The sequence below is a fragment of the Biomphalaria glabrata genome, chromosome 1 (assembly GCF_947242115.1).
Source record: "Biomphalaria glabrata chromosome 1, xgBioGlab47.1, whole genome shotgun sequence".
Taxonomy (NCBI): Eukaryota; Metazoa; Mollusca; class Gastropoda; family Planorbidae; genus Biomphalaria; species Biomphalaria glabrata.
In genome coordinates this window covers 20,493,402-20,518,151 of record NC_074711.1, presented here as the reverse complement: position 1 = coordinate 20,518,151, position 24,750 = coordinate 20,493,402, and the positions used below count along the sequence as shown (strand labels likewise).

Genomic DNA, 24,750 nt, shown 5'->3' with positions numbered 1-24,750 from the left:
TGTAAACGAAATAGATGCTTCAGTCTTCCACAAGAGATCCAGAAGAAGTGATCAAAAAAGTGTGACAGAAAAAAAATAAACAATTTCAGTCTTTGTGAGGATCAGTCTAAATATGGCGTTAATAAACAGTGACGTCACATGTTATGGTAAAAACAAAAAGTCGTAAATAAATCAACGCAGTTGAATGTTCTTATTAATCTAGATCTAGTATTTTAAAAGAAGTCATTCTACTTGTATTGTTATATTATATATTATATAGATCTATGTCTGTGATTTTTTTGCTTTATTAGATTTAGAGATTTTTTATTCATCACATCGAGATCAGCTAGACTGGACCTCCTTACGACTTAACTTTTTTTTTTGGGGTAACAGGAAGTTCAAGAAATATGGCTACTGATTTAACAGAACAGGAAGAAAAGGTATCTAGACTCTAGTATATATGTTACAGTATGTAATAATTGATCTATTGCTGTTAATATTTTAGAAAATTACATTAAACATTCAGATTCTTTTTAGATCTAGATCTATAGCCTTTGAAAACACTGAAAGAGTTCTAATCCTTATCTTGAGTTACTCTACTCTACAGTCAGTGTTGACACTCGTCAGTCACAGTGACACTACTCACAACTCACAGGACACTAACACTTGTAACAGTCAGTGATCAGTGTCAGTGACTTGTCTTGAGTGACACACTGACAGTGTCAGTGTGTGTGAGTACTGTACCCGGTACTGTGAGTGTAACTAAATTAACTTGTTAACTTCTAGAGTAGTTTATTTAATCCGGACATTACATGAATTCAGACACTCACTGTTTTTGTGGTCATTAAATCTTTATAAATTTTGATATTTAATATGAAACTAGCGTGCTGTAGTATAAATTAATGTCACTAAATTGTGTTTAAATGTGCTAAGTCCATTTTCCTATGATTCTGACCCAATTTCCTTCCATTTACTGGATTTAGCTGACTTTTTATGTAAGAAAAAAGAATTTCAAATGTGTAAGTCAGGTTGTTGTTTTTTCCTATGTTACCCAGATGACTTTACCTCTTTAACTTTATATTTTTTTATTGGCTATGGCTAAGTCTATGCTAATTAGCCTGTCAATATTTATTCTGTTTTTGGAACTGTTTTATTTGATTCATAAACCAAGTTGTTTGATTCCATAAAAAAAAATTAATTAATAGGGTGTTTGAATTAAATTAAGATTTTCTTACCAAAATTTATTTCAGACAGCCAGTTTTGGACATCAGTGTTAATGATCTTATAGATCTATTATATTTGTTTGTTTGTTGTTGTTTTTTTTATAGAGAATAAATGTTAAGAGTGAGCTTGGTACATTGAATGAAGTTGAACCTACTAGATAGATCTATATTTATATAGAGTTAGAGAATATAAAGGATTCAGCTATTTAGGCAAGAATGGCTCAGATCCTAGCTAACCGGATACTACAAAAGATCATCTGTATTAGAAATGTATTAAATTAATAAACAAAAAACACAAAATTCAACACACGTCTAATCATGCAAACATAAAATAAGTCTAAACGTCTGTGTAGAAGTCACTATCCCAGTGAACTAATTTTGGTAGAATAAGTGTGTTCATATTTTTAATTTTTTTATTCATATTTATGCATAATTTGAAAACATCTTAATGATTTCATGTGAGGGACTATGCCTGGGGATCTTAAAATTTAGTTAATGTTAATATAGAATTAGAATCTAAGTTTATTGATGCCTAAATATAGAGACTGTCTGAAATAAAATATGGTGTCCGGAATCAAATAATGTGGGTCAAAATTGTCTGAATTAAATGAAAACACATGACCTCTTTGACCTTAAATATAATTTATTAACTGGTTAGGGGTACAAATATAAGTAGTCATCCTTATTCTCCTTAAACTAAAGAAGATTTTGATGATACTTCATTTTCTTTTCTATGTCAAACTATTGTCAAACAATGCGCTGTCCAAATATCATAAAAACTACTCTAGATCTAGTCTAAGTCTAGATTAACTAGATCATACCATGAGTAGTAGATATATAGAGTGACTAGATCTAGAATCTTATCTTATTAAATCTTATATTATACAGACTACATACGTTACTTAAAAAAAGAAGTTGATTATGTCCATTTAGTCATGCATATTAACCAATGACATAAATTCTGCCAAGTCACTGGTCAGTGGTTTTCCTGGCTAGCTCAGGCAACCCATTCCATGCTCTAATAGCACTAGGGAAGAAGGAGCATTTGTATAAATTTGACAGAGAATCTAGAATACGGAACGAGGAATGTGCCTTTACTTTATCTTGAGACTTAGATTCTAATCTACTAGAGACACTAGAGTTTGACTAGAGTGACTAGCTAGAGTCTAGTAGAGTTCTAGTCTCTAGTCACATAACTAAAAATATTATATAAAAGTAATTTGAAGCTAATAGTTTAGTCTTGTAGATGACAGAGTGACTTAGACTTAGTTTTAGATTTTATCATACTACTTATAGTGTAGTGTTGTTAAGTGTAAGTGATTAAATAAAGTGAACTGTAGTGTAAGTAACACTAAGTCCTAAGTCTAAGTGATACTAAGAGTCTAAGTGACTGTCACTGTAAATTTAAGTATTAAAGTTAAAGGGAAATTACTATAGATCTAGCTAGATTCTGCTAGATCTATAACTATAGTCTATATGGTTTTAGTTTAGACAACTTTCGATATAGAGTAGACCTAGATCTATTCTAGAACTAATATATATAAAAAATGTGTTTACAATTAAAAATAAGGAATATAATATATAACAATATATTCTTAAAATATTATTCTTTTTATTTTCAATAACAATAGTAATTGATGTTTCTCTTGTTGTTTACATGATTTTTCTATGCATCCAAAACTGTCAGATTTTTACTGGGTTTCTATATATGTGACATCTGAATAGCCCAAATGATCCAAATGTGTAGCCTTCAGAGATCTGTATGTGGTTAGGTTGTTAACATTAGTCAGACTCCCAGCCCATTTACTTTTTCAACAGGGAGGAGTGTGGATGAAAATGTTTTTTTCCCTAGAGTTACTTATTTAAATTATATTGCTTTGAGATCTAAATGATTGTAGAGTAGACCTAGATCCAGTAGTACCATCTGGTATGATGGTATCTATTATATTTATACATTTCGGACCCACATATCTATGAAAGATTTGTGTTACTTTGTAATTTGTAAAAAAGGGAGTATTTCTCTCTCTATATATATATACATGTTTATTTTTCCCCCCATCTTTTAAAATCTTCAGAAAAGTGTCTACCTTCATTTTTTTAAAAATTGTATTGACTTACTGTATAACAGAAAACCATGTACAGTAAAGTTTACTTTCTTGTAAAAGAAAAAGATCTTGGTCTATGCAGTTAGATAGACATCTTCTAAAAAAAATATATATATGTGTAAAGAAAAGATCTACATGCTTGACTAACTATTTCAGTGTGTACATTTTCTCGTCTGATCACTTAATATGACAATAAAACGCTAAAGATTGCATGTAGTGTAGTCATGACCAACTACATATAGCCTTAAACTGACCAGTTTGTGTCAATCAATCCGACACGATCTATTTACTTTTTGGGACAGAAGGGGTGTGGATAATTTTATTTTCTTGATTTGGTTATCATTTATTATAATGCTTTTAGATCTCTATATTACTGTACCAGTGACTAACATGGCTATGGACTAGGCTGTCACCACTAAGCCTAACTGCCACTGTAAAAATGAAGCAATACGGTTGGTTAGATCTAATTCGCTTTCAGTATTTTTTAGGGAAGTGGCGTATGCCCCAAAACAAAATCTCAAAAAAACTTTTTTTTTTTTTTTTTTTTGAGATGTCAAGAATTTACTGTCTAATTTATTAAATCAATGTAAATGTTTCCAAGAATTTAATTATTAAATGGTAAAATGTTTACCATTTAGATGTAATACTCCTTTTTATGCAGAATTTAAATATATGTCAATTTAATTTGAATTAAAAAAAAACCCACCAGCTTCCCTTTAAACTGTAGATTAAATAGTGTTTCTAAGTCTTAGTCTAAGTCGACTAGATCTAGAATCTAGATCTGTCATCTAGTCTAGCTAGATCTAAGTCACTGACACTGTAGATTCTAGTAGTGTAGTGTAGAGACTAGAGTTACTAGATCTAGTGACCAGTCTTGACTTGAGTATATTCTATTTCTAGATCTAGATGTAGTAGTAGAGTTCTTATCTAAATCTAATTATCATTTAGACTACACTGAGTCCTGACTTTAACTCAGTGTCACTTCTTCTTCGTTCTCACTCAGTGTCACTGTACTAACTAATCTGTACTGTATTGTAGTGTCTAAACTAACATTGTAAGTGTAACTGTAACTAGATCTAATCAATCTAATGTAAATTCTGTAAGTGTTGTGTGAGTGTGTTGATAGACTCAACTAAGTCTGAGGAGGATCATCTCTCTACACATGATTATTATAATAAATATATAAATAATTATTTTTTTAATATTTCAGTAGAATTATTATATATGATACATTTAAAATCTTGTCTAGATATCTAGGACCTAGATGTACTCCAGAGGAGTATTCTAGGGAGTCTAGAATTAAGTCACAGTCACTAGAGTCTTTATGAATCTAAGTCTAGAAGATATCAACTTATCATCTTATCAAAGATTGCTTACGTTGTGATTTTAAGCCTAGATTTTCAACTCTTTCTCTCCATAATTATTTTCCACGTCCCAATGGAATTACTCATTTTGCTCATTTGTATTTTCACTATCCTGTTTGGATTAAACTTAATAACATTTTTGTTTGTTTTGAGAAAATATAATATTTGGTATAGAATTAAGAGGATTGCATGCTCTTTTTTTACACAAGGCAAATTAATGTTCATAAAACCAAACATTAATTTAATTTAATGGGGTCAAATCGATGTTGGTATTATCAATTATGAGAGAAAGAGTTAATAGTTATAATTATATCCTGGGTGTTTGCTGTGGGCAATGGTCTAAACCCAAGAGTAATGATAGAACACTCGAGAGTGCATGCCACTTGACCAGGCAGCTACCCACAATGCTTAAATTTCACTTGCAATGTTTTATTCTGGTCATGCTTCTTTTTTTTTTTTGATATGTTGGTCGAGAGGCCAAGTGCGCTTGAACTTGGCTTGGCTACCTAGAAGGGGGCTCGAGGTTCGACACCCGACTCGGGCAGAGTTATGTTTACTGAGCGCCTAAAGGCAGCACGGAAAACCAACTCCTAGATACCCCCTCCCCCCCACTGGTCCACAAATGAGATGGACCAAAAGCGCTCTGAGCATGCTATAAGCATGAAAGTAGCGCTATATAAAAGCTATAATAATAATAATATTATTATATATATATATATATCTATCACAACAATTTTTCTCTTCTTTAAAGTTGTATTTGAACAAATAAACAATAAAAAGCTACAAAAGACATGTAACCTTCCAACATTTATTTTAGTACCAGAGATGCTGAAACTAAAGTTTATTTTTCTACAAATACAATATAATTAGTATTAACTATGACCAGTAATAATATATTTTAAAAAGTTAGTTTCTAAGCCAATTTTAAATTGTTTTTTTTTTTTTATTTTTAATGGACACTATTTTCACTAGTTGCCCAACTTCATAACTTCCAAAAGTAACACAAAAATCTTTTTAACTTATTAATTAAATAACATTTTTGTATTTGCTTCATGTTACTGTAGAATGAGGTCTGAGCAGAATACTTAGTAAGTAAAGCTTTATTTGTCTTACCTCCTACTGACAAGTTTTTTTTTAGCACAATGGGAACCAAGGGAGGCAAGCTATTATTCTGTTAAATATGCCATACAACTAACCAGAAAATAACGGCTTTATGCAATGATGTTGGAAAAAAAATTCTAGTAATGCCGCTCTATTTCATCCCAAGCTTTCCAAATTTGAGGATCACTACCAACTAATGTCTCCAAATATTTTTTAATGGATTTTCATTTCCCTTGTTCAGTATTTTGTCTTATTATTTACAAGTTTTCCTTGAAATAACTTTGCTTTGAAATATGTAGCAGGTGTTTGAACATGTTTAGCATTTCATTCATAAAGTTGATTTGGGCATATATATATATATATATAGTTGATTCTACTTATTTTATTGTTTTATCCTTTTTTTTAACAAGTTAAAATATTTGATCACTATAAGGTCACAACTTTATTGGGTCTCAGAAGGTGAATTTAAGAGAAATAAAAATACATGAACAAATATAAAAATATCAACTTACTTTAAAAAAAAGTCTTTAACTCTTTCTCTCCTAATCGACAATACCATCGTTGATTTTGACCTCATTAAAATAAATTAATGTTTAATTTTATAAACTTGACTTTGTGTTATATAAAAAGAGCATGCATTTTCCTTTGATTATATACCAAATACAACATTTTCTGATAATAAACAACAAAGCTAGTAAAGCTTAATCATAAAAGGGGAGTGAAATAGTAATGAGCAAAATGAAGAATTCCTTCGAAACGTGGAAAATAGTTACGGAGAGAAAGAGTTAATGAAATCTATTTGATATTTTTAAAATATCAATCATTGATTGATTCATTCATTTACGAGTCAAGGATCTCAGCAACTGTCACACGAATATATGCTTCAAATTTCATACACAAGCTCCTTTTACCTCTTATGTGCTTTCTATTGAGCAGTTTTGACAGATTTGCAGCCTGAATACAATAATTCTAAAAAAAACTGGAAGCTTTCTATTTATTCTTTGTATTTTATTTTCAGAGAAAACAATGCCTAAATAAATGTAGTGTGTGAGAGGGAGAAGGCATTAAATTTGGGCCTTCAGTAAATGGATTATTTTCCTTTAGGCATAAAACAGATGGTGTGTGGATGGTCTTCCTTAAATAAGCCAAAATAGGATGAGAAAAGAACATACTGAGCATGCTATAGTAGTATTGAGATGTGCAGTAGAGAAATCAAATGTATATAAAATGTGATAGAAGTACTTTCTTTTTTTACCTTTGATTTTCAAGCACATTCTTCACTGACACCATTTGACTTTCTTTGAGAATACACTATCTTAGACCTCATTGACTTTCTACCTGCTGTTTCTGGATCTCAGCAGGCCATTATCCAAGCTTACTACTATATGATGCCTGCATTGATAGCATACCATAATCCTACTAATTTGCTTCATTAAATCTATCCATCTCTTCTGCTTTTCAGTTAACCAAATCTTTCATTATTTCACAGTGTTCATTTATGCTATCATTTGCACAGTCTTTTTCCCTTTTCCGGTATAGTTGTGTTTGCAGTGTATTTTAATAAAAGGTTTATCTTTGATACGTTTTCATCTGCTGTTCTTATTCATGTAACTATAAATGATTCATGATTCCTATTTAGCTTATTTGTAAAGTATTATTCCTGTAGTTTCTGGTGTATCCTTGGAATGTTCTTTTGCGTTCCTTGTGTACAGTTTCAAATTTGAAATTGTTGCTGCTGTTAGTCCTTCTCTCTCTTCTATTTTCATATTTCATTCATTAATGTTGGTGTCTTCGTGTATTGAGTATATTACTAGAAAAAAAAATTAATCAAGGGGGATAATGATAAGCTTGTTAGGGCATTTGTTTTTGATTCTGTGCTTTTGTTTTTCTGAGAATTTTTCCTGCAAGAATAAAAAAAAACATCTTTTTTTAGCACAGACACATTTAATAAATTGATCTAATGTTCATCATGAAAATGTAAATACAATTTGTTAATGTAATGAAATAGACATCCATGTTGTTTTTTTGTTTTTTCTAGTTAAGGGGAAGAAAAACCAATCAGATTGATTATTCCATTTATACCTGACATAGTAAGATACCTGTATATCAGTACATTTATACAAAAAGACATTGCAATACACCAGCAAAATGTGAAGTCCAGGCATATCCTACTTTGCCTAGGCATTCTATAGAATGACTGGACCTACATAAGACAAAGGATCCCTGGTCACTATGTCCCCAGTCTCTTCATCCCTGGTCATTTCACCCCCCTGATCATTTCATCCTCTGATCTTTATATCCCACAAATAATTCTAAAAATTATGAAATCAGCAATAACAATGAGAACGAAGAAGAAGAAGAAGAGCAATATTTAAAATATTTATTTTTATTTTCATGACAAAAAGTGTAACATTAAAAAATAAAATTTATTGTCAATAAAATTTAAATATTCAACATCTATAGATATCTAATATAAAAATTGTATTTGTGTGTTAATGTAAATAAGTAATATAGCTACGGCTATTGATCTTAGGTACTTTAACGTTTATAAGGGGATTAAAACAAGATTATATAGGAGATATAAATCGACTTCAGAGGATGGATGAAGTCAGCGTTTTTAGGAATATATAAAACGTTATCTTAAGCTTAAAAATGACGCGCCCATATTCAAGAAAAAATGTTTGACAAATATAAAGTGAAAGATGACAGCCAGGAGATAAAATATCACCAAGCATTATAAATAAATGTATTTATATATTAGATGAAATGTGTGCTTAAAGTTAAAGCCTTAATGTACCATTGCAAATGACTAAGAAAAAATATTTAAACTGGAGATGAAATGACCAGGGATGAAGTGACCAGAGATGAAATGATGGGTGATGTAGTGACTGGCAGTGAAATGACCGGTTGTAAAAAAAAAAAAAAAAAAAAAAAAAAAGATATTTATTAAATGGAAAGAAAAATAATTACAAAATGAACAATAGGTTATTTTAAGATTAAAAATACATTTGTGCATCTCTATATTAAGTCCAAGGTTCAGATTCTCAAATAATTCTTTAAAAGCAATGCATATTATTTTAATACAGTACATCATATTTTTAATAGTAATAGTAACAATCTTTATCATCCTTGAGAAAATATGTCTTACAATTGGGTGATACACAATTGTTTGACAAATTATCCTCATGATAATAAAGATTATTATGATTAAAATCTTGTTTAGTTTTGTCTAGTCTATAATGGGAAATTAAAGATGCAGAAACATGTTAAACTCTCCAAAGGTCACAGCAACAGAAGTTCAAAGTCATTCATATTAAACATAAGTAGAAAGCTACTCATTATTCAAAATTATTTTTTTTTGGTAGTTTTTTTCTTGTTCTGTTTTTCATGTTTCGGGTGTTACTTCAGAGTTGATGATAATCTATTTCCTAGTCCAAACCTCTTGCAGGATGACTGGGGATGGTAGTGGGCAGGGTATAAACACAGGACCATTGAGATAACCAAACAACAGTCCTGCATGCAGACTGCACAACCAGGCAGCCCTAACCTTTCAACACATACAAAATCAATTGTTTTAATTTTTATCATGAAACAAGTGAAAGGGTAATAAAAACAAATCTGTTTATAAAGTAAAGAAGAAAAAAAGTTTCTTCTACCTCATCCTCTAAATGTAGACTTTTAAATTTATCATTTATATTTCCCAACACGTCTTCTGTCTTTACTTCATTAAAAAATAATATAAAGTTACCTAATACCTGCACATCCATAGCTGGACAAATATTTTAAACAGTAAAAGACTAAGCTTGCGGTGTATTTGATTTGATTTAACATGTCAGTAAATCATAGGCTGTAAAATAACAATACCAAGTAAATCATGTATTGCTAAGGAGAAGCAACTTTTTACATTAGTTCATCATACAGGCAAATATGACCCACATTTTATTTTAATAGTACTAAGTGGGAAAAAAATGCTGTACGTGAGGCTGTGTATTTTGACTATATCTGGGTTGGACTTTAAAGTTAATTAGATAAACCTGATAGCTAAAATTTCCATTAGAAAACACATTGTTGTAGCTTTTTTAAACAGATTTTGTTATTTCTAGCATAGCTCACAGTTGATTGTAAAATTCTATGTCTTGACAATTGAAGTACTTTTATTTGGAGACAAGGTCTTTCAACATTTTATCTTTTCCTCAAGTGCCATTGGCTTAATGAGCCTCATGAATTGTGCCAAATATTTAGACCTCAAAATGATTAATTGATTAACTTGTGTTTTTCCACTATCTTCACAATGAAATTTTTTAGCTTACTGGTCAAGATCAAGTGATATTATATCTTTCTAAGCATTTTTCATAGAGTTATTTAAAAAGTTCAATATACTGTGTTTCGTGGAGCTAGGGACTTCCCCATGTAGCAAAAGGTCAATCAGGATTTTATGTAGCTAACATATTATGTATGCAATAGAAAGTTAGATTTTGTTCAGGTTTTTCAGTCTAAAACTTTAGTGGACCTCCAACTTTTATCAGCTCTTTTTCTGGCTGGCTTGTGGTACAATTGCCTAAAATATGCCCTGCAGCCTTTAGTAGAACTGGAACTGAAATCCCATGGTTGTGTAGTTATTTTGTTATCTTTGAGGGTGCACACACTCACAAAAGCATATATGGAGGTACGGTGGTTGAATGTTAAAATGCTTGATTTCCAAACTGGAGCTCCCAGGTTCAAATCCTGGTGAAGACTGGGATTTTTAATTTTGGGATCTTTAGGGTGCCTCTGAGTCCACCCAGGTGTAATGGACCATTTGGGGAAAAGTAAAGGCTGTTGGTTGTTATGCTGACCACGACATTAACCGCTGGCCACAGAAGGGGAAAGGGGAACTTTTTTTCTTTAAAATATATATATATATATATATATATATATATATATATATATATATATATATATATATAATGCCCCTCAAAGTGCTATTCAACAAAGCTAAAAATAAAAACTTACTTCTGGCTGAGTTACAGAAAATGCTGTCAGTGATTTCCTAACTCATATTAAACTTCCTCACTCTGTCTAGAAGACAAGTAGTAACATTTCTATAATTGGATGCTATGAATCACTTTCTTTTTCTAAGTGTGCTTTGAACCAGATGAATCTGGAATGCTAAAATTCTTAAGAATTGTTTGCATAACTAGTGACTAAAAATTTGTTGTAACCTATAAGTAATAGATCTCAACTAGTTTTAAGGCTTTATTATGGATTATGTTTCTCATAGATTGGTAGGAATTCTTTTTTTTTTTTTTTTATCTGATGTATGAAAAAATTCTAGTTTTATAAAAATGTCTTTTTTTTTACACATCTAAGTTGCATTGTAAGCTGTAAATTGTTAGTTAAATATTGATAGGATGAATGTACTTTAAAAGAATTTCATTTAGATCTAAAATTAAAAAAGTAAGTATAGTTATAAGCCTTAGACAAAATATAGAGAGAAAAGAAAGAAATGGAGAAGAAATGAAGACCATTAAATTTATAATGTTTGTGTTGGACCAGAGATTTAGAAAGAGTGTAGTATTTCTCATGAATATACTTGACCAGCTGAGACCTACATTATTTTGCTACAACCATGCAGACATATCCATTCTTTGCTTTTAATTGATTTAATTTCTGTTGTTTTTTTTTAAGGTTACTTACATAGCATCTTTACCTTATTTTTTTCAAACAATTTAATAATAGTTCATAAGTCAACATAAAAAGTGGTATGTTTATTAAAGTATTCCTAAAGATTTTTCAGTGCCTCTTGTGAACTGATGTCAATTTAATTTGGGGTAAAAGAAGAGTAATGTAAAATAGTGATTGAGAAAAAAACAACTGATGAGCTGTTTGTTTCCTGTTGTGATTTGTTTGGCTAAAATTTGAACATTTTATCTTATGTAAAGAGATTTTGGAATCATGATTTTCAATTGACCTAACTTAAGTTTTAAGATTTGAATTTTGTTTTAATATCACCCTATCTTTTGTTGCCTTCTGATTGGTGTGAATAAAATCGACTTAAAAATCATTTAGGTTTGGAGACAAATCTAACCATGAAAAATTACAATATGTCATTAATTTTAACACACTGTTTTACATAGATGTGATAGTAATAGGACAGTAGTGATGGGATAAAGAAACAGATCCTTTTTTTAAAGCAGCTTTTTTAAAATGTAGCTAGCCTCTTGTTATTCTTCTTTATTTTAAATAAGGTCAATGATTTACTCAGATTTACAAATTTGATATTTAAACAACAAATGAGCAAAGTTGGCTGATTTTAAAAAATTTACAAACCTTCAATATATAACTACTAATACAATTGAAATAATCTGATCTGTTATTTTTATATATTATTTGCAAGCAAAGTTTTAGCATTTCACTTTATAATTGGATTGACGAATATAAATTAAAATTAACTAATCTAGAATAATTACTAGTCAATATACACAAATCTAAGAAGGTATAGAACTTTTAAATTGTGCATTTCAGTTTATGATGGAACTTCGAAAAGGTTTTATTTTGATCTACTTTGAATATTTAGTTTAGTTGTTTGTTTGTTGTTGTTTTTTTTGTCTTTTTTTTGTTTTTTTCACTTTTTGGTTTAAAAAATATGGCACTGAGTCAGAATGCCAACATTGTTTCAGAAATGTTTATTGTTTTATTGTCTTTTTTTTTTTGATAATGGACAACTATTTTGTAAATGCTTATTTTATGGGTAATTTTTTTTATCCATTTTAATATAAGCTATAAAAAAATTATTATTTATTTTGTTTTCAATAAATAATTATGTTGTATAAACTATAATACTTCTTAAACCTTTTCCTTTAAAAGAAAATTGTATATTTTGAATACATTTTAAATGCTTAGCTTTTAAAAGTTCAGATATGGAAACACTTTATGTTACTAAGTTTATTTCAGAAGCTATTAGTTTTGTGGATATGTTTTTTTTAAACATTAGACTTCTTTTGAACTCTTTAAAACTAGGTCATTCAAGAATTCTTAGAAGAAATCAATGTAACACAAGAGAGACGCCAAAGATCACCAGTATCATGGAGCACAGGCTGCAAGTTTCTTATGGCCAAAAAGTTTGATTTGAAAAGAGCCATAGATTTGTTTAATTCACATGAGGTAATGTGTCTGAAAGAGCCATAGATTTGTTTAATTCACATGAGGTAATGTGTCTGAAAGAGCCATAGATTTGTTTAATTCACATGAGGTAATGTGTCTGAAAGAGCCATAGATTTGTTTCATTCCCATGAGGTAATGTGTCTGAAAGAGCCATAGATTTGTTTAATTCACATGAGGTAATGTGTCTGAAAGAGACATAGATTTGTTTCATTCCCATGAGGTAATGTGTCTGAAAGAGCCATAGATTTGTTTAATTCACATGAGGTAATGTGTCTGAAAGAGCCATAGATTTGTTTCATTCCCATGAGGTAATGTGTCTGAAAGCCACCAACATAGACAAATGACTTCCCACCTTATGTTATATGTGCAATGAACAAAATAGAAAATGGTGTTTCCCCTTAGTTTTAAAGAAACTTAATGAAGTTGGGACATTTTGGACAATGAATACGTATGTAGTAACATATTCCCTATTCTTTGTTCAATTTTGTGATGCTTGTAATTTTCACCTTAAGTGACAAATTTGGAATTATTGACCTTAAGCTACAAATGCCCATGCCATTTCATTCTCAGCTCTGACCAAAAACTGAGAGGCACCTTGGATGTGCTAGGTCTGAATTGTCAAAGGTGGTTTTAAATACTTAACTATTTTTTTATACTTACTCTGGCTCTTTGAACCTCAGACTCTGTGCTATGTTTTGTTCTTCAGCAGACGTTTTGTTCCAAAACTACTACTTGCATTTTTTTTTCCTTTCAGTCAACACGTCACAAAGAAGATTTACATACCATTGATCCAAACGACAGATATCTTCAGCGAGAGTTAGCCACTGAGAAATTTACAATATTAGTATGTGTCTAATTAATACATTAGCGTTGTGAAGCTTTAGGTTTACGTTTAGTGAGATCAAATTTAGAAAATGTACAGCTGATACATAAATACAAGATTTATTAGAATTTAAGCTAGTCTTGTTTTCCCAGTTCAAAAGAGTAATAGCTAATATCTACACAAGGTACACCCACATTCTGATTTAAACTGATCTTATTTTCTCAGCCAGGTAGAGACAACACTGGAGCTGCTGTAGCTTTATTTTCAGCCCGTTTGCACTACCCACCACAGACAACACACCAGGTTGTCCTTAAGTCATTAATATACCAGCTGGACGCAGCTTTAGAAAGGTAAAGAATCTCATTCTAGGAAGTTTGCATATCTCTAGTTACACATGCAGACTTCTGACATTAAGAAAGTGATTTTTTTTTTACTTGTTTCATTGTGGATTTTTAAGCAAAGAATTTCAATCATTACATTTATTTTGTATTCAAATGGTCTCTCAGTGCTGCACACAAACATTTTAGAATACAAAATGGCATTCAAACAATTATAGTATTATTTTATAATTATTGCTAGCTTAAGAACATTTTTTAAAATTTTTATATGTAAAGAGAGTTTCTAATATTCAGCATGTTATAATGGATTTGTACTCTTTTGTTAACATTCTGAAAGCATCAGTGCCTGTTCTTAGTAAATTTTTCACATCTAGAATACCATTTTACAAAACATATCTCAATCATTGCAAGGGAGTTTTTCTTCCATTATTTATGATAAAGCTTTGAGCGATATTTTGACATTTAGATACCAATCTTTTGACAAGCTTTTTTTTTTTTTTCAGTGTGGAAACACAACGCAATGGGTTAGTTTTTATCTATGATATGACAGAGTCTAAATATGCTAATTTTGATTATGATCTCAGCATTAAAATTCTAAATTTGCTAAAAGTAAGTTTCACTTTTTTTTTTCATTTCTACTTTTTTGTATTATGTTGCAAATCATAGTCTAAGACATGTCTTTTAGATGTGTAAATCTTGACTTTACATTTTGAATGTTTTTGCTTTTAATTTTGATACACAAAAGAGATTTATGTTTTCTGGTTTTTTAAACTCTCCATAAGTGTGTATTCTAATACATGCTAATACAATTTTCCTTAAAAAGAGTTGAACAAAGTTTGACAAGTCTCTGTTCCTTACAGCCTATTATGAGGTTTCTTTTTATTTCATGTAGAACTCTTTCCCATTTTTGAGAATATCCCCCAGTACTTATTTCAGTCAAATATACTTTTCAAATAACCCTATCATTATGTTTTACTGGGCTAATAGATTTGAACACAAAATGACCAGCCAAGCAAAAAACTTCTGACAATTACCAGTTGGTTAAATGTTAAACAGTGTATAGTTAATCTCCACCCAAGCAGTCTTTTTTTTTTTTATTGTTTTATTTAACTAAGTCAAGCCAGCTATGCAAAAAATAAGATTTTATGCACTGTTAATATATTTAGTTTGAGTGTTATATACTGGTATTTATAAATGGGTGGCTGATTAAAATTGAGGTCAGTGTATCTGATAGTCATTATGCATGGGATTTAATTCGCAATGCTTTGATGTTTGGAGAGAGACGTTCTAAGGCAATTTATTTAAACATCTTGAAAAAGGCTTTTGAAGTTGGACTTAAATATTACAGTTGTACTTTTTTTTTCTTGCAGGGTGCTTATCCAGCTAGATTGAAGCGTGTCCTTATTGTTACTGCACCCTTATGGTTTAAGGCGCCATTTAAAATTTTACGTCTTTTTGTCCAAGAAAAATTAAGGAAAAGGGTAAGTCTTTATGGATGGGCAATTATTGGGTTAGCTATTATGTTATTGAGCTGTTAATCTATTGTATTTTGTATGATTTTCTTATTAAAAGAATTTTTGGTACATATGTTACCATTACAATTCTTTAGAGTCAAATGAAATAAAACATTTGTCTCATCCTTTTCCTTATCTTATTGTATGGAAACAAAGGTTTGTAATGCTACATTTTGGCTGGTAAAAGGAACAGCTTCTTAATTCTGTAAAGTAAAGAAAGTTTTTTTTTATGTGCTAATGAGTATAACTTGTAACTGCAAGGAGTGTAGAATCTTTGTTGCAGGCATCGTAAAACCATTCCCCTGGCACATTATGAAGATGAAAGGGTTTTTTTTTTACAGTTATTAGCATAAGGCTTTTACAAAATTTGTAGATATTGTTTTAATTAAAATTTCAAATAAAACATAATCCTAGATTTAAACATTTAATAAAAAAAAAAAAAAAGTAAAGTGTCTGATGATATCTGCCTAGTGATAGTATTGCATGCTACTATTTTGGACTATTTTATGAGAAATTTGTCTTTTCTTGACAAAAAGTTTGATTTAATGTCCATTAATGTCATTTTCTTCCTTCCATAAAAGATAATAGATAATGTCACCAAACTCCTTAGATACACCTCTTCTTAATGTTAAGCATTTCAAAAGACAGTCTTTGTGACAATGTGGACATATGTTCCAATTTTAGGTTTATCTTCTAGTTTTTTGTTGACAAGCTTCAAAGCTGTGGACTGATGCTCTTAGAATTTTCTCTTTAGTTCTGGCAAGCAAAAAAAATTTTAATTCACACAATTCTTTTCTTTTATCACTATCTGAAATTTCTTGATTCTGATCCTGATGTAATTAAAGAAAAAAATTTCATGTATCCATTTTAAGCTGATAACATTTGAAATTATGGTTTATTAACTAATTTCAGGTTTTTATTATCAGTGCATCTGAATTGAATGTTTACATCCCTAAAGAAACTCTTCCAATCCAGCTAGGAGGATCTCAGGAACCATGCCACAAGGTCTGGCTGCAGATGTGCTACCTCTGTTCCACTAACCAGCAACCTGACCTCAATACCTACTTCACATCCTGTGTCACAGGCTCGTACCTTTCTCAGCGGTCTATCTCTCGGAGTTTATCCAATGACAATGATAACCACATGAGTGACTTTGACTCTGAGAGCTCAAAAGATACTGTTAATGAAAAGCACACAAACGAAGACAGGGAGAAAGAAAAAGAAGAAGAGTTTGATGCAATGGATCACAAAGCTTCAGAGGAAAACTTTCAATCAATCATGAGTCAAGAGGATAAAGATATTAATAGAAAGCGAAAGACTTCAGAATCCAGAAAACGCAGTTCTGATCTGTCTGCTGTGAGCGAATCAGCAACAGATGGAATGCCTTGCAAGAAACGACCACCCTCTTCAGGCTCCAATATTCTAGATGACTCTATACACATGCCTGATAGTCCTGGGACAGATGTACAGCAACTTCTATCAAAGATCAACTCTTTGAAAAGAAAAGGACTTTTTGCAGAATATGCTTCTATTAAGATGGAACCACCTACAGGAACATTCAACAATTCTAAGTAATTTTTAAATTAGATTTTGATGTTTATTGTTTTAAACAGTAAAATACATTGATTTTACACATTTATTTTACTGAAATACCGGTAATTGCATTTTTTACTGAAACTACCTTTACTCCAAGAAAATGGAATTATTTTACAGAAGAATACATTTTTATTTCTGAATTGTACAATATATTTTACTGATTTCTAGCATTTGAGACTTAGATGAACAATACATTCTTTCATTGCTTAGGCAGCACTGTATTTAATAGTTTTGTTATGTTCAGATTATGGTTCAGTATGTTGTGTGTTATTGCTACTTTACTCTTTTTTTTTTTTGGTCAGTCTTATGTCATGCCTAGTGTCTCAAAGTTTAGTGATTTAACTAATGGTATTACTTTAATGTGAATATTTTTTTATATAAATCTCTAGTTTGCATCTCTGTTCTAGTTTCTCTAGTTTCTTTAAGTTTTCTTAAGCTAAGGTGTCCCAAACAAAAAGAGGCATATTCTAATATTGGTCTAATTAAGGTTAAATAGCATTTTAATTTTATGTTCTTGTTTGACTTGTACAAATTTCTTTTAATAAAGGCTAAGGTTCTGTTTGATTTCTAAAAAATGTCATCAATATGGGGATTCCATGATAATTTTTCACTTATATGAGTATGTATTTTGAGTTTTTAGTCTGAGTAACTGGTTTATCTTGAAAAAGATTTATAATTAAGCAGTTTTTGTTACTCATAATATTTTAGATATTTATGGTTGAAAGGGCATGCTCCAATTTGATTCCCATTTCTGTAAATATTCAATTTGTCTTTGTAAAATTCCAGTGTCTCGTGTTGTTTTTAATGTTCTATATACTATGCAATCATCTGCAAATAGTCTAATGCAATTAGATAAATCATTTAAGAAATTGGTAACAGTAGTGGACCTAAGACTGTTCTGTGAAGAATACCCCTATTTATTGTTATTTGTGTTGATGCCGGGCCATTTATTATTACAGTTTGCTGAATTCATTGGTGTAATGGACCAGAAATACTAACCAAAGACCTGGCAACACAATGATCCAATAATTCTTTGCTATAAAGTAAAAACTATCACTGGATCTGTGGATCTTTTTTATTTTTCCCCTGTGACTGCTACTTGGATGTTTTTTTTTTATTGTTGTTGTTTTTTTTAATTTTTATTGGCACTTTGTATGTCCAAATTGGCTGCTGTGATTGTATGCTGTCAAAAAAAAGTGTTTGGTCTCTTGAATCATTTTTTTTTTCCTTGTTAACAGAATCAAAGCCAATGTGCCCAAGAACAGATATACAGATGTACTCTGCTATGATCACAGCCGAGTTGTCTTGCCCGTCTGCGAAGATGACCCTTCGTCTGACTACATCAATGCAAACTATGTTGATGGCTATATGCAGAAAAATGCTTTCATCTCAACTCAAGGTTGAAACAATTTTTTTTTATTTGAGTCTAACATTTATTATTGAAAACAAAAAATTTGCTTTTAGAATTTCTGCTGTCAGCATAGAAATAAAAATACAACAATATTTTGCAGGTCCACTCCCTAAAACATTTGTAGATTTCTGGAGAATGGTATGGCACAATCAGTGTAGGATTATTGTCATGACAACAAGGTAAATTAGGAGTAAAAGTTAGCAATTTGAATAAATACTTGTACTTAACAATGTTTAATGTTAAATAATTATAGTGTTGGCAGGATTGTTTGAAGTTAAAAATGTACTGCTTAACCCAAAGGTTTTGAAAGGAGTTTTGAAATAAAAAAATATCCTGTTAGGTTCTTATCTTATTCATATTTTTTTTCAAATGTAATTTAAAGAAACAAAAATTTAGTTGCAAGCCCTTTCTTTATCCATTCCATACAAATAATTGTTAAAATAAAAAAGATATTTTCATGAGAAAGTTTGAAGTGCCCAGTCTAGTTGCCTATTATCTCACAACATAGGCATAGCCATTTTTTTTTTGTTCATGTTCAGTTTATGATTATTATGTACTTTTGCTATTTAGAACTGTAGAAAGGTCTAGAATGAAGTGTGGCCAGTACTGGCCAAGTGAAGAGGATACAGATGAACAGTTTGAAGAGTTCATAGTCTATAACCAAGGTGTCACAGAGAATGATGATTTCACTGAAAGTGTACTGGTGCTGCATAATATCAATGTAGGTCAATGTTCATTGTTATTTACTGTTGAGATATTTTAAAGTTTTAGGGATAGCTTCTTAATTACTATTTTAACACAATGGGGAATAAATAAATGAAGCAAATTAATATATTAGCTTCAACTTCTTTTTTTCTATATTTAATGATAACATGGTAGAGTTTTGGCTGCTTTCTCAAATGATCCTTTAGCCAGCAGCTTATAGGGCTTTCCCAGTGTAAGCATATAATGTATTCCTGCTTTTTTTGGCTTTAAATGAAGTGGGGGCAAAAGCAGATAATAAAATGTATTGGACTATTGAGACAAGCACAACTCTGTTAGGCATGGTCTTGTAAGAGGATCATGTGAAGCAAAACACTTGTGGGCCTGTTTTGTTCATGCAGATGGACATCAACAGAATTGTGGTATGTCACTATGGAGAAAATACTAATTTTAATGGAGTAGCCAAAATGTTTTTTTTTTTTTTTTTTCAAGTAGGTTTTCATTACATTCACATCACAAGTAACTAGATGAAGTCATTACAAAACCTATGGGCACATTTCAAGGCAGAATTCATACAATGAAACAGTGCATCAGAATAAATCTTGATCTTAAGATAGAAGCAGCCAATGTTGCTGTATTGCATGTGTGTATATATATATTATTCTGACCCTGACCAATGCCCATATATTCCTATTTCCAAAATGAATTAACTTGTGTTGTTTTCTGTTTGTTAGACAGGAGAATCTTTCCAGGTGTTGCATCTGCAGTTCACCAGCTGGCCAGACTATGGAGTACCACCTGCAGCTCCATTTTTAGACTTTCTATTCAGAGTACGCAGTGCCCAAGAGACAGCCACCAAAGAAATGGGCTCTGCTTGGACAGGTCATCCCCTTGGGCCCCCAATAGTGGTACACTGTAGTGCAGGGATCGGCCGCACAGGTTAGTTTCAAGTGGTCAAAAAGTTTCAATCTTTATTTGTAAGATATTATATAAAACAAGTCAGGAATGATTTCATGAATAATAGTATTTTTTAAAAAGTATGTAATATAATCTTAGCTTCAAACTTACATATTAATTGTCAGCTGTTCAGTTTAATTTTCTAGATTTAAAGATTCAATCTATTTATTATTTTAAAGTTTTTAAAAAGTACTTTAGACTAAACATTTAGAAAAATCTCAACTTGTAATGGTTTGATAAAATGTTTTGATAATTTAAAAAAAGCTTAAAGCAAAAGGTAATTTGGCTCTTGCTACTAAATTAAAGCCATGAGCTGCTGAGTTGAAATGTTAAACACTGTGGACGTTGTCTATTATTTATATTTTTTCTATCATTAAGTAAATTCTGAAACTGTTCTCTCTAGGTACGTTTATCACTGTGGATATTTGTTTGCGCCGTCTTGAGCATGTAGGCACTGTAGACGTAAAAGAGACAGTCAGGAGGATTCGGTCCCAAAGAGCTTTCTCCATACAGATGCCAGACCAGTATGTGTTCTGTCACCAAGTTATAATTGAACACGCCCAGCGTCAAGGTCTCATCAACAGCCTGGAATCGATTTCCCTGGATGGAAGTGATAGCGATAGTGATTAGATAAATCATTAGTAGGCCTACTTTCATAGAGGAAGATTACATCTGCAAGAAGTGAAGCCACACTTGGAGTAACCTTGTAGCCTTCAGATATATATAAATATATAGTGAAAAAAAAAGTTAAAGCTCTAAATTGATCTATCATAAACTTTCTAATGATATCTGAAACACTAGGTTCTACTTGTAATATTTCTTTCCTGGTTTTAACTTTAACTTTAGTTATATCTTTGTTTGGTTTATTAGATTTGATATAAAGCTCATGGATTTGAGAAAACTCACATTATTTTCTTCTTCTTTCTTTATAGGTTTTGTTCCTTTAAATGTTTAGTTTTTGTTTTTTTGAGGAACATCACCTTTCAGTTCTGTTAGTGATTATACCATGTAGATTTGTAATAATGTGCAATAAACCACACAGACGTTACAATGTGCTAGTCTTGTTCTGTTCTTGTCTTGGTGAGTTCCTTTGTTCCTGCATGTAAATAGTTTCATTTCATTATGTCCTGTTTTATTTGTTGATGTTCACCTTAGTTCCACAGAAAACAAAAACACACCATGTAGAACTTTCAGTCTTCATTTGCTGTTTTTATGTCTTGACCAAGGTTTCCTTAATACCCTTTGAGAAGAAAATGTTTTGATTAAGTGTCTGACAAACTTTGAAACATACTAGAGCTTTGTCTTTGTGATTCTTCTTAAATAGCCTGATTGTAAGAGACACATGCATTCTTTATCTGTCTGCTTTCTCAGGATTTGATGTCTTTCGCTGAGTTATGAATTATTAGGTCACTTGCATGCTTGACAATAAAAGCATGTGAAAAAATCAAGATTGAAAGCATGCCATGTCTTCACAAATATGTGTCCATCTGGTTTCAAAATTAATTTTTGTTTATCATTGACTTGTTTTAAATATTTTTTGAGTAGATGACTTTTAAAAAAAAAAAATTGTATATTACAAATTCTAGTAATTGTTTAAATATAATCAAGTGTTCCATATACTTTCTAATAGAAAGAAATATTTGTTATTTTTGTTAATTTTTTTTCAGAATCTTCTATTGAAAAAGATAACATCAAATAGTCTTATTTCTACACTAGTAAATTGATGTATTTTTGTGTGCTGGTTTTGTACAAAAATGCTTACAAATGTTTTGATAACACATTTGAATGTTTACCATAACATATAAAATAAAACAACACCAAACAAGACTATTTGTGAACTACTTTCATTTTTTTTTTTTTCATTTTTTTGTCAGCAACCTCTATTGTCATCTGTTCTGTTATTTCATCTGTATAAATATGTTGTACAGAAATCCCTCATTAATACCTCCCCTACATAGTTAAAAGTGTGTCATCAATATAAAATTCAATACATCAAATCTAAATTTTGTATAACCTTATTTATTTTATTTATTTATATTATTGACCATTTTCTTTTCTGCATTCAGTTTTTTATTGTTGATATTGTTTATTTTCTGTTTGTTATATATATGTATATATTTATAAAGGAAATTGTTACAATGTTCTATTTCTAAATTTGTATTTAAAATGTTCAATGGATTTTCATTTTTGTAAAACTGTATCAGCTCTCTCAAGGCTAACTGTCTAATCTATCATCATAAATCACAATAGATCTCGTCTCTGTTCTATAGGGGCGTAACCTTTCTTCACATGATCTGAGGCTCTTTATAGAGCACAATTCTAGTTAGTTGAATGTTGAATTCTGGTGACCACAAAATTTTGTTTATTTAAAAAAAAAAAAAAAAAAAAAGCACCACACTTCCATCTGAAGTGATTTAATGTGGTAACATCAGAGGGGATAACTCATGTAATATTAATTTGAGCTTTTCTTTTTCTGGACTTCACAAAAAAATATTCACTTTGTATTTTTAGATCATAATAATTTTCATATATTTATATTATTACACTGATACACTGTAGTGATAACCCAAACCTTACACCTGATCAACTATTGACTTGTAAGTTTTCTCTGAACAAGTTTTCAAATCCCTAACTTTAGGTAAATGTCTCTTAGAGTTTCAAATGAGGCCATAAGTTTTTCTACCCCAATGAAGAAAGTTTTCTTTTCAGTGCTGCTAGACATGAAGGAATCTCCTAGAAAAATAGTTGTCAAAATGCTTCATGGAATTTTGTTCTCAAGCCTAAATCACACTGGATGCCATTTAACTTTGTCTTCATTATTAACAGTTTCTAAGACTTCGCTTTGACAAGTTAATAAAGAAAGAAACTTTGTAACCTGCAATTTTATCTCATTTTTTATCAGATACAGAATCTTTTCCCAATTTGAAAAGTCTGATTTTTGCCTATTAAATATCACTTCATTCACTGGAACACTTGAAATAAAAAAAAAAAAAACATTGAAAGTAGACATGGCTAGAGTAATAAAAACATTTTCTCCACAAATTGAAGCAAGTCAATGTCAGGCTACAGGCACTGACAAGCGTTGTAAAGTAGACCCTTGGGGTGTCTTGATTTCTATTGCTATGGGTTATAAAACAGAGGGCAAAGTTATTGTTGTCTTCTGATGTTTTTTCATTTTTCAAAATTTTGTTTTGTTGATAGTTCAAAAATGTTGCAGTAAAGTTGGACTGTAACCTGATATATGGAGACAAGCCAGCCTTGATAATTTTCTTGTGTCTACTGAGAATGGAACTAAATCACCCCCAACTTACAATGTGGGCTACAAATTGTATTCTTGTGACTGTATTATTTATTTTCAACAAATGGCAAAACGTTATTGTTTTTTCCACTTGTTTCCACACAATATATTCATCTAAGTAAAGACTTAAAGACTTTTGTACTGTTTGTACACATAGCCACTAGCTGCTTGTCTTTAGTTACTTTTCTAGCAAAACTCTGGCAATGCTGATTGAATTGTGGATTGAGCACTGACTAGTGAACTTAGCTTCAAGTGTCGAGGCAAGTTGAGTTAAAGAGAATGTGTGGTACGACTCTGAATTGGTTGGATGGAACTCATTGTAGACTGTAGCTTAGCTAAAGATGTATTGTATTAGTTTGTTGTTGTACATAAATGTGTTGATCTAGCATGTAATGACTGAACTATTTCTACGCTACCTTATTGTGTTGTTAAGTTAGTGATGACTTCTAAGAAACAATAAATGTCAGTTGTATACACCTCACAGCCAAAGTTAGTTGTTAATAACCTTTGTGTGCATTGAACAAATGCTCTGCTCCTTTGGGTTGTTAGAGCCCAATTGATGGTGTAATAGTGTACAAGGAACCATTCAGACATGTATTTAGAAATTGTGTCTCTCTAGATATCAAATGAGTCATTGCAATGTGTGGGTATTTAGAAATTGTGTCTCTCTAGATATCAAATGAGTCATTGCAATGTGTATCTATGGAGTGTGTGTGTGTGTGTGCAATAAAATTCTGTGACTAATGGAGTCATAGAAATCCCTGTATGTATCTAAAGTAATCTTGCTGCTGTTTTAATTTAGTCAAAGTTTATCCTTTAAGTGTCACACTAGTCAGTGCTAGCTATTAAAAAAAAAACAAAAACATAATAATAAGGCTAGTCTTCGAGTCCGAAGATTAGTGAGGAATGCAGTATTTCCCGTGGCTGCGCAGTCCCAGCTGTGACCTACATATTTTGCCACATCCAGGGCAAGCATAACAATTGTCCGCAGGTGGTCGATTTAGATTTTCTTTTCGCCGTCTGCATTTGTCATCGGCAGCAGATTTTCTTTTAATCTCAAATGTGTATCCCGCGGCCTTCGTGAGTGACCTCCAGCTGTCTCGTTCTGAGGCCGCATGCAACCAGGTGCTCTCTTCTATGTCAGCCAAGGAAAGTTTACGCCTAAGCTGGTCTTTGAGGCGTTTCCGTGGGGCGCC

General features: G+C 31.1%; 1 protein-coding gene across 7 annotated transcripts; it reads left to right on the top strand.

Annotated features, from left to right (window-relative positions):
* The first annotated feature begins 41 nt into the window (after positions 1-41).
* On the top strand, positions 42-24,035 carry LOC106073857 (tyrosine-protein phosphatase non-receptor type 9-like). Of its 7 annotated transcripts, XM_013234536.2 has the most exons (14): positions 395-419; positions 5,736-5,759; positions 12,277-12,298; positions 12,772-12,915; positions 13,670-13,759; positions 13,964-14,088; positions 14,580-14,685; positions 15,447-15,557; positions 16,503-17,161; positions 18,425-18,585; positions 18,698-18,776; positions 19,168-19,318; positions 20,034-20,238; positions 20,660-24,035. In XM_013234536.2, exons 4-14 carry the CDS (start codon positions 12,862-12,864, stop codon positions 20,884-20,886), a joined length of 1,968 nt encoding a protein of 655 aa, XP_013089990.2. In that variant the 5' UTR covers positions 395-419; positions 5,736-5,759; positions 12,277-12,298; positions 12,772-12,861; the 3' UTR covers positions 20,887-24,035. The 7 variants fall into 7 exon arrangements, with proteins under 7 accessions (XP_013089968.2, XP_013089975.2, XP_013089982.2 ...); XM_013234514.2 differs by lacking the exons at positions 5,736-5,759; positions 12,277-12,298 and adding an exon at positions 42-146 and having other exon boundaries at positions 373-419; XM_013234521.2 differs by lacking the exon at positions 5,736-5,759 and having other exon boundaries at positions 370-419.
* Positions 24,036-24,750: the final 715 nt, after the last annotated feature.

Excerpts from the sequence above, each read along its gene's own strand:
- LOC106073857 (XM_013234514.2), top strand. The coding sequence starts at position 113 with ATGGCGTTAATAAACAGTGACGTCACATGTTATG. Across the intron at positions 420-12,771 it reads TAACAGAACAGGAAGAAAAG|GTCATTCAAGAATTCTTAGA; the intron begins GTATCTAGACTC and ends CTTTAAAACTAG. Across the intron at positions 19,319-20,033 it reads TGGTGCTGCATAATATCAAT|ACAGGAGAATCTTTCCAGGT; the intron begins GTAGGTCAATGT and ends TCTGTTTGTTAG.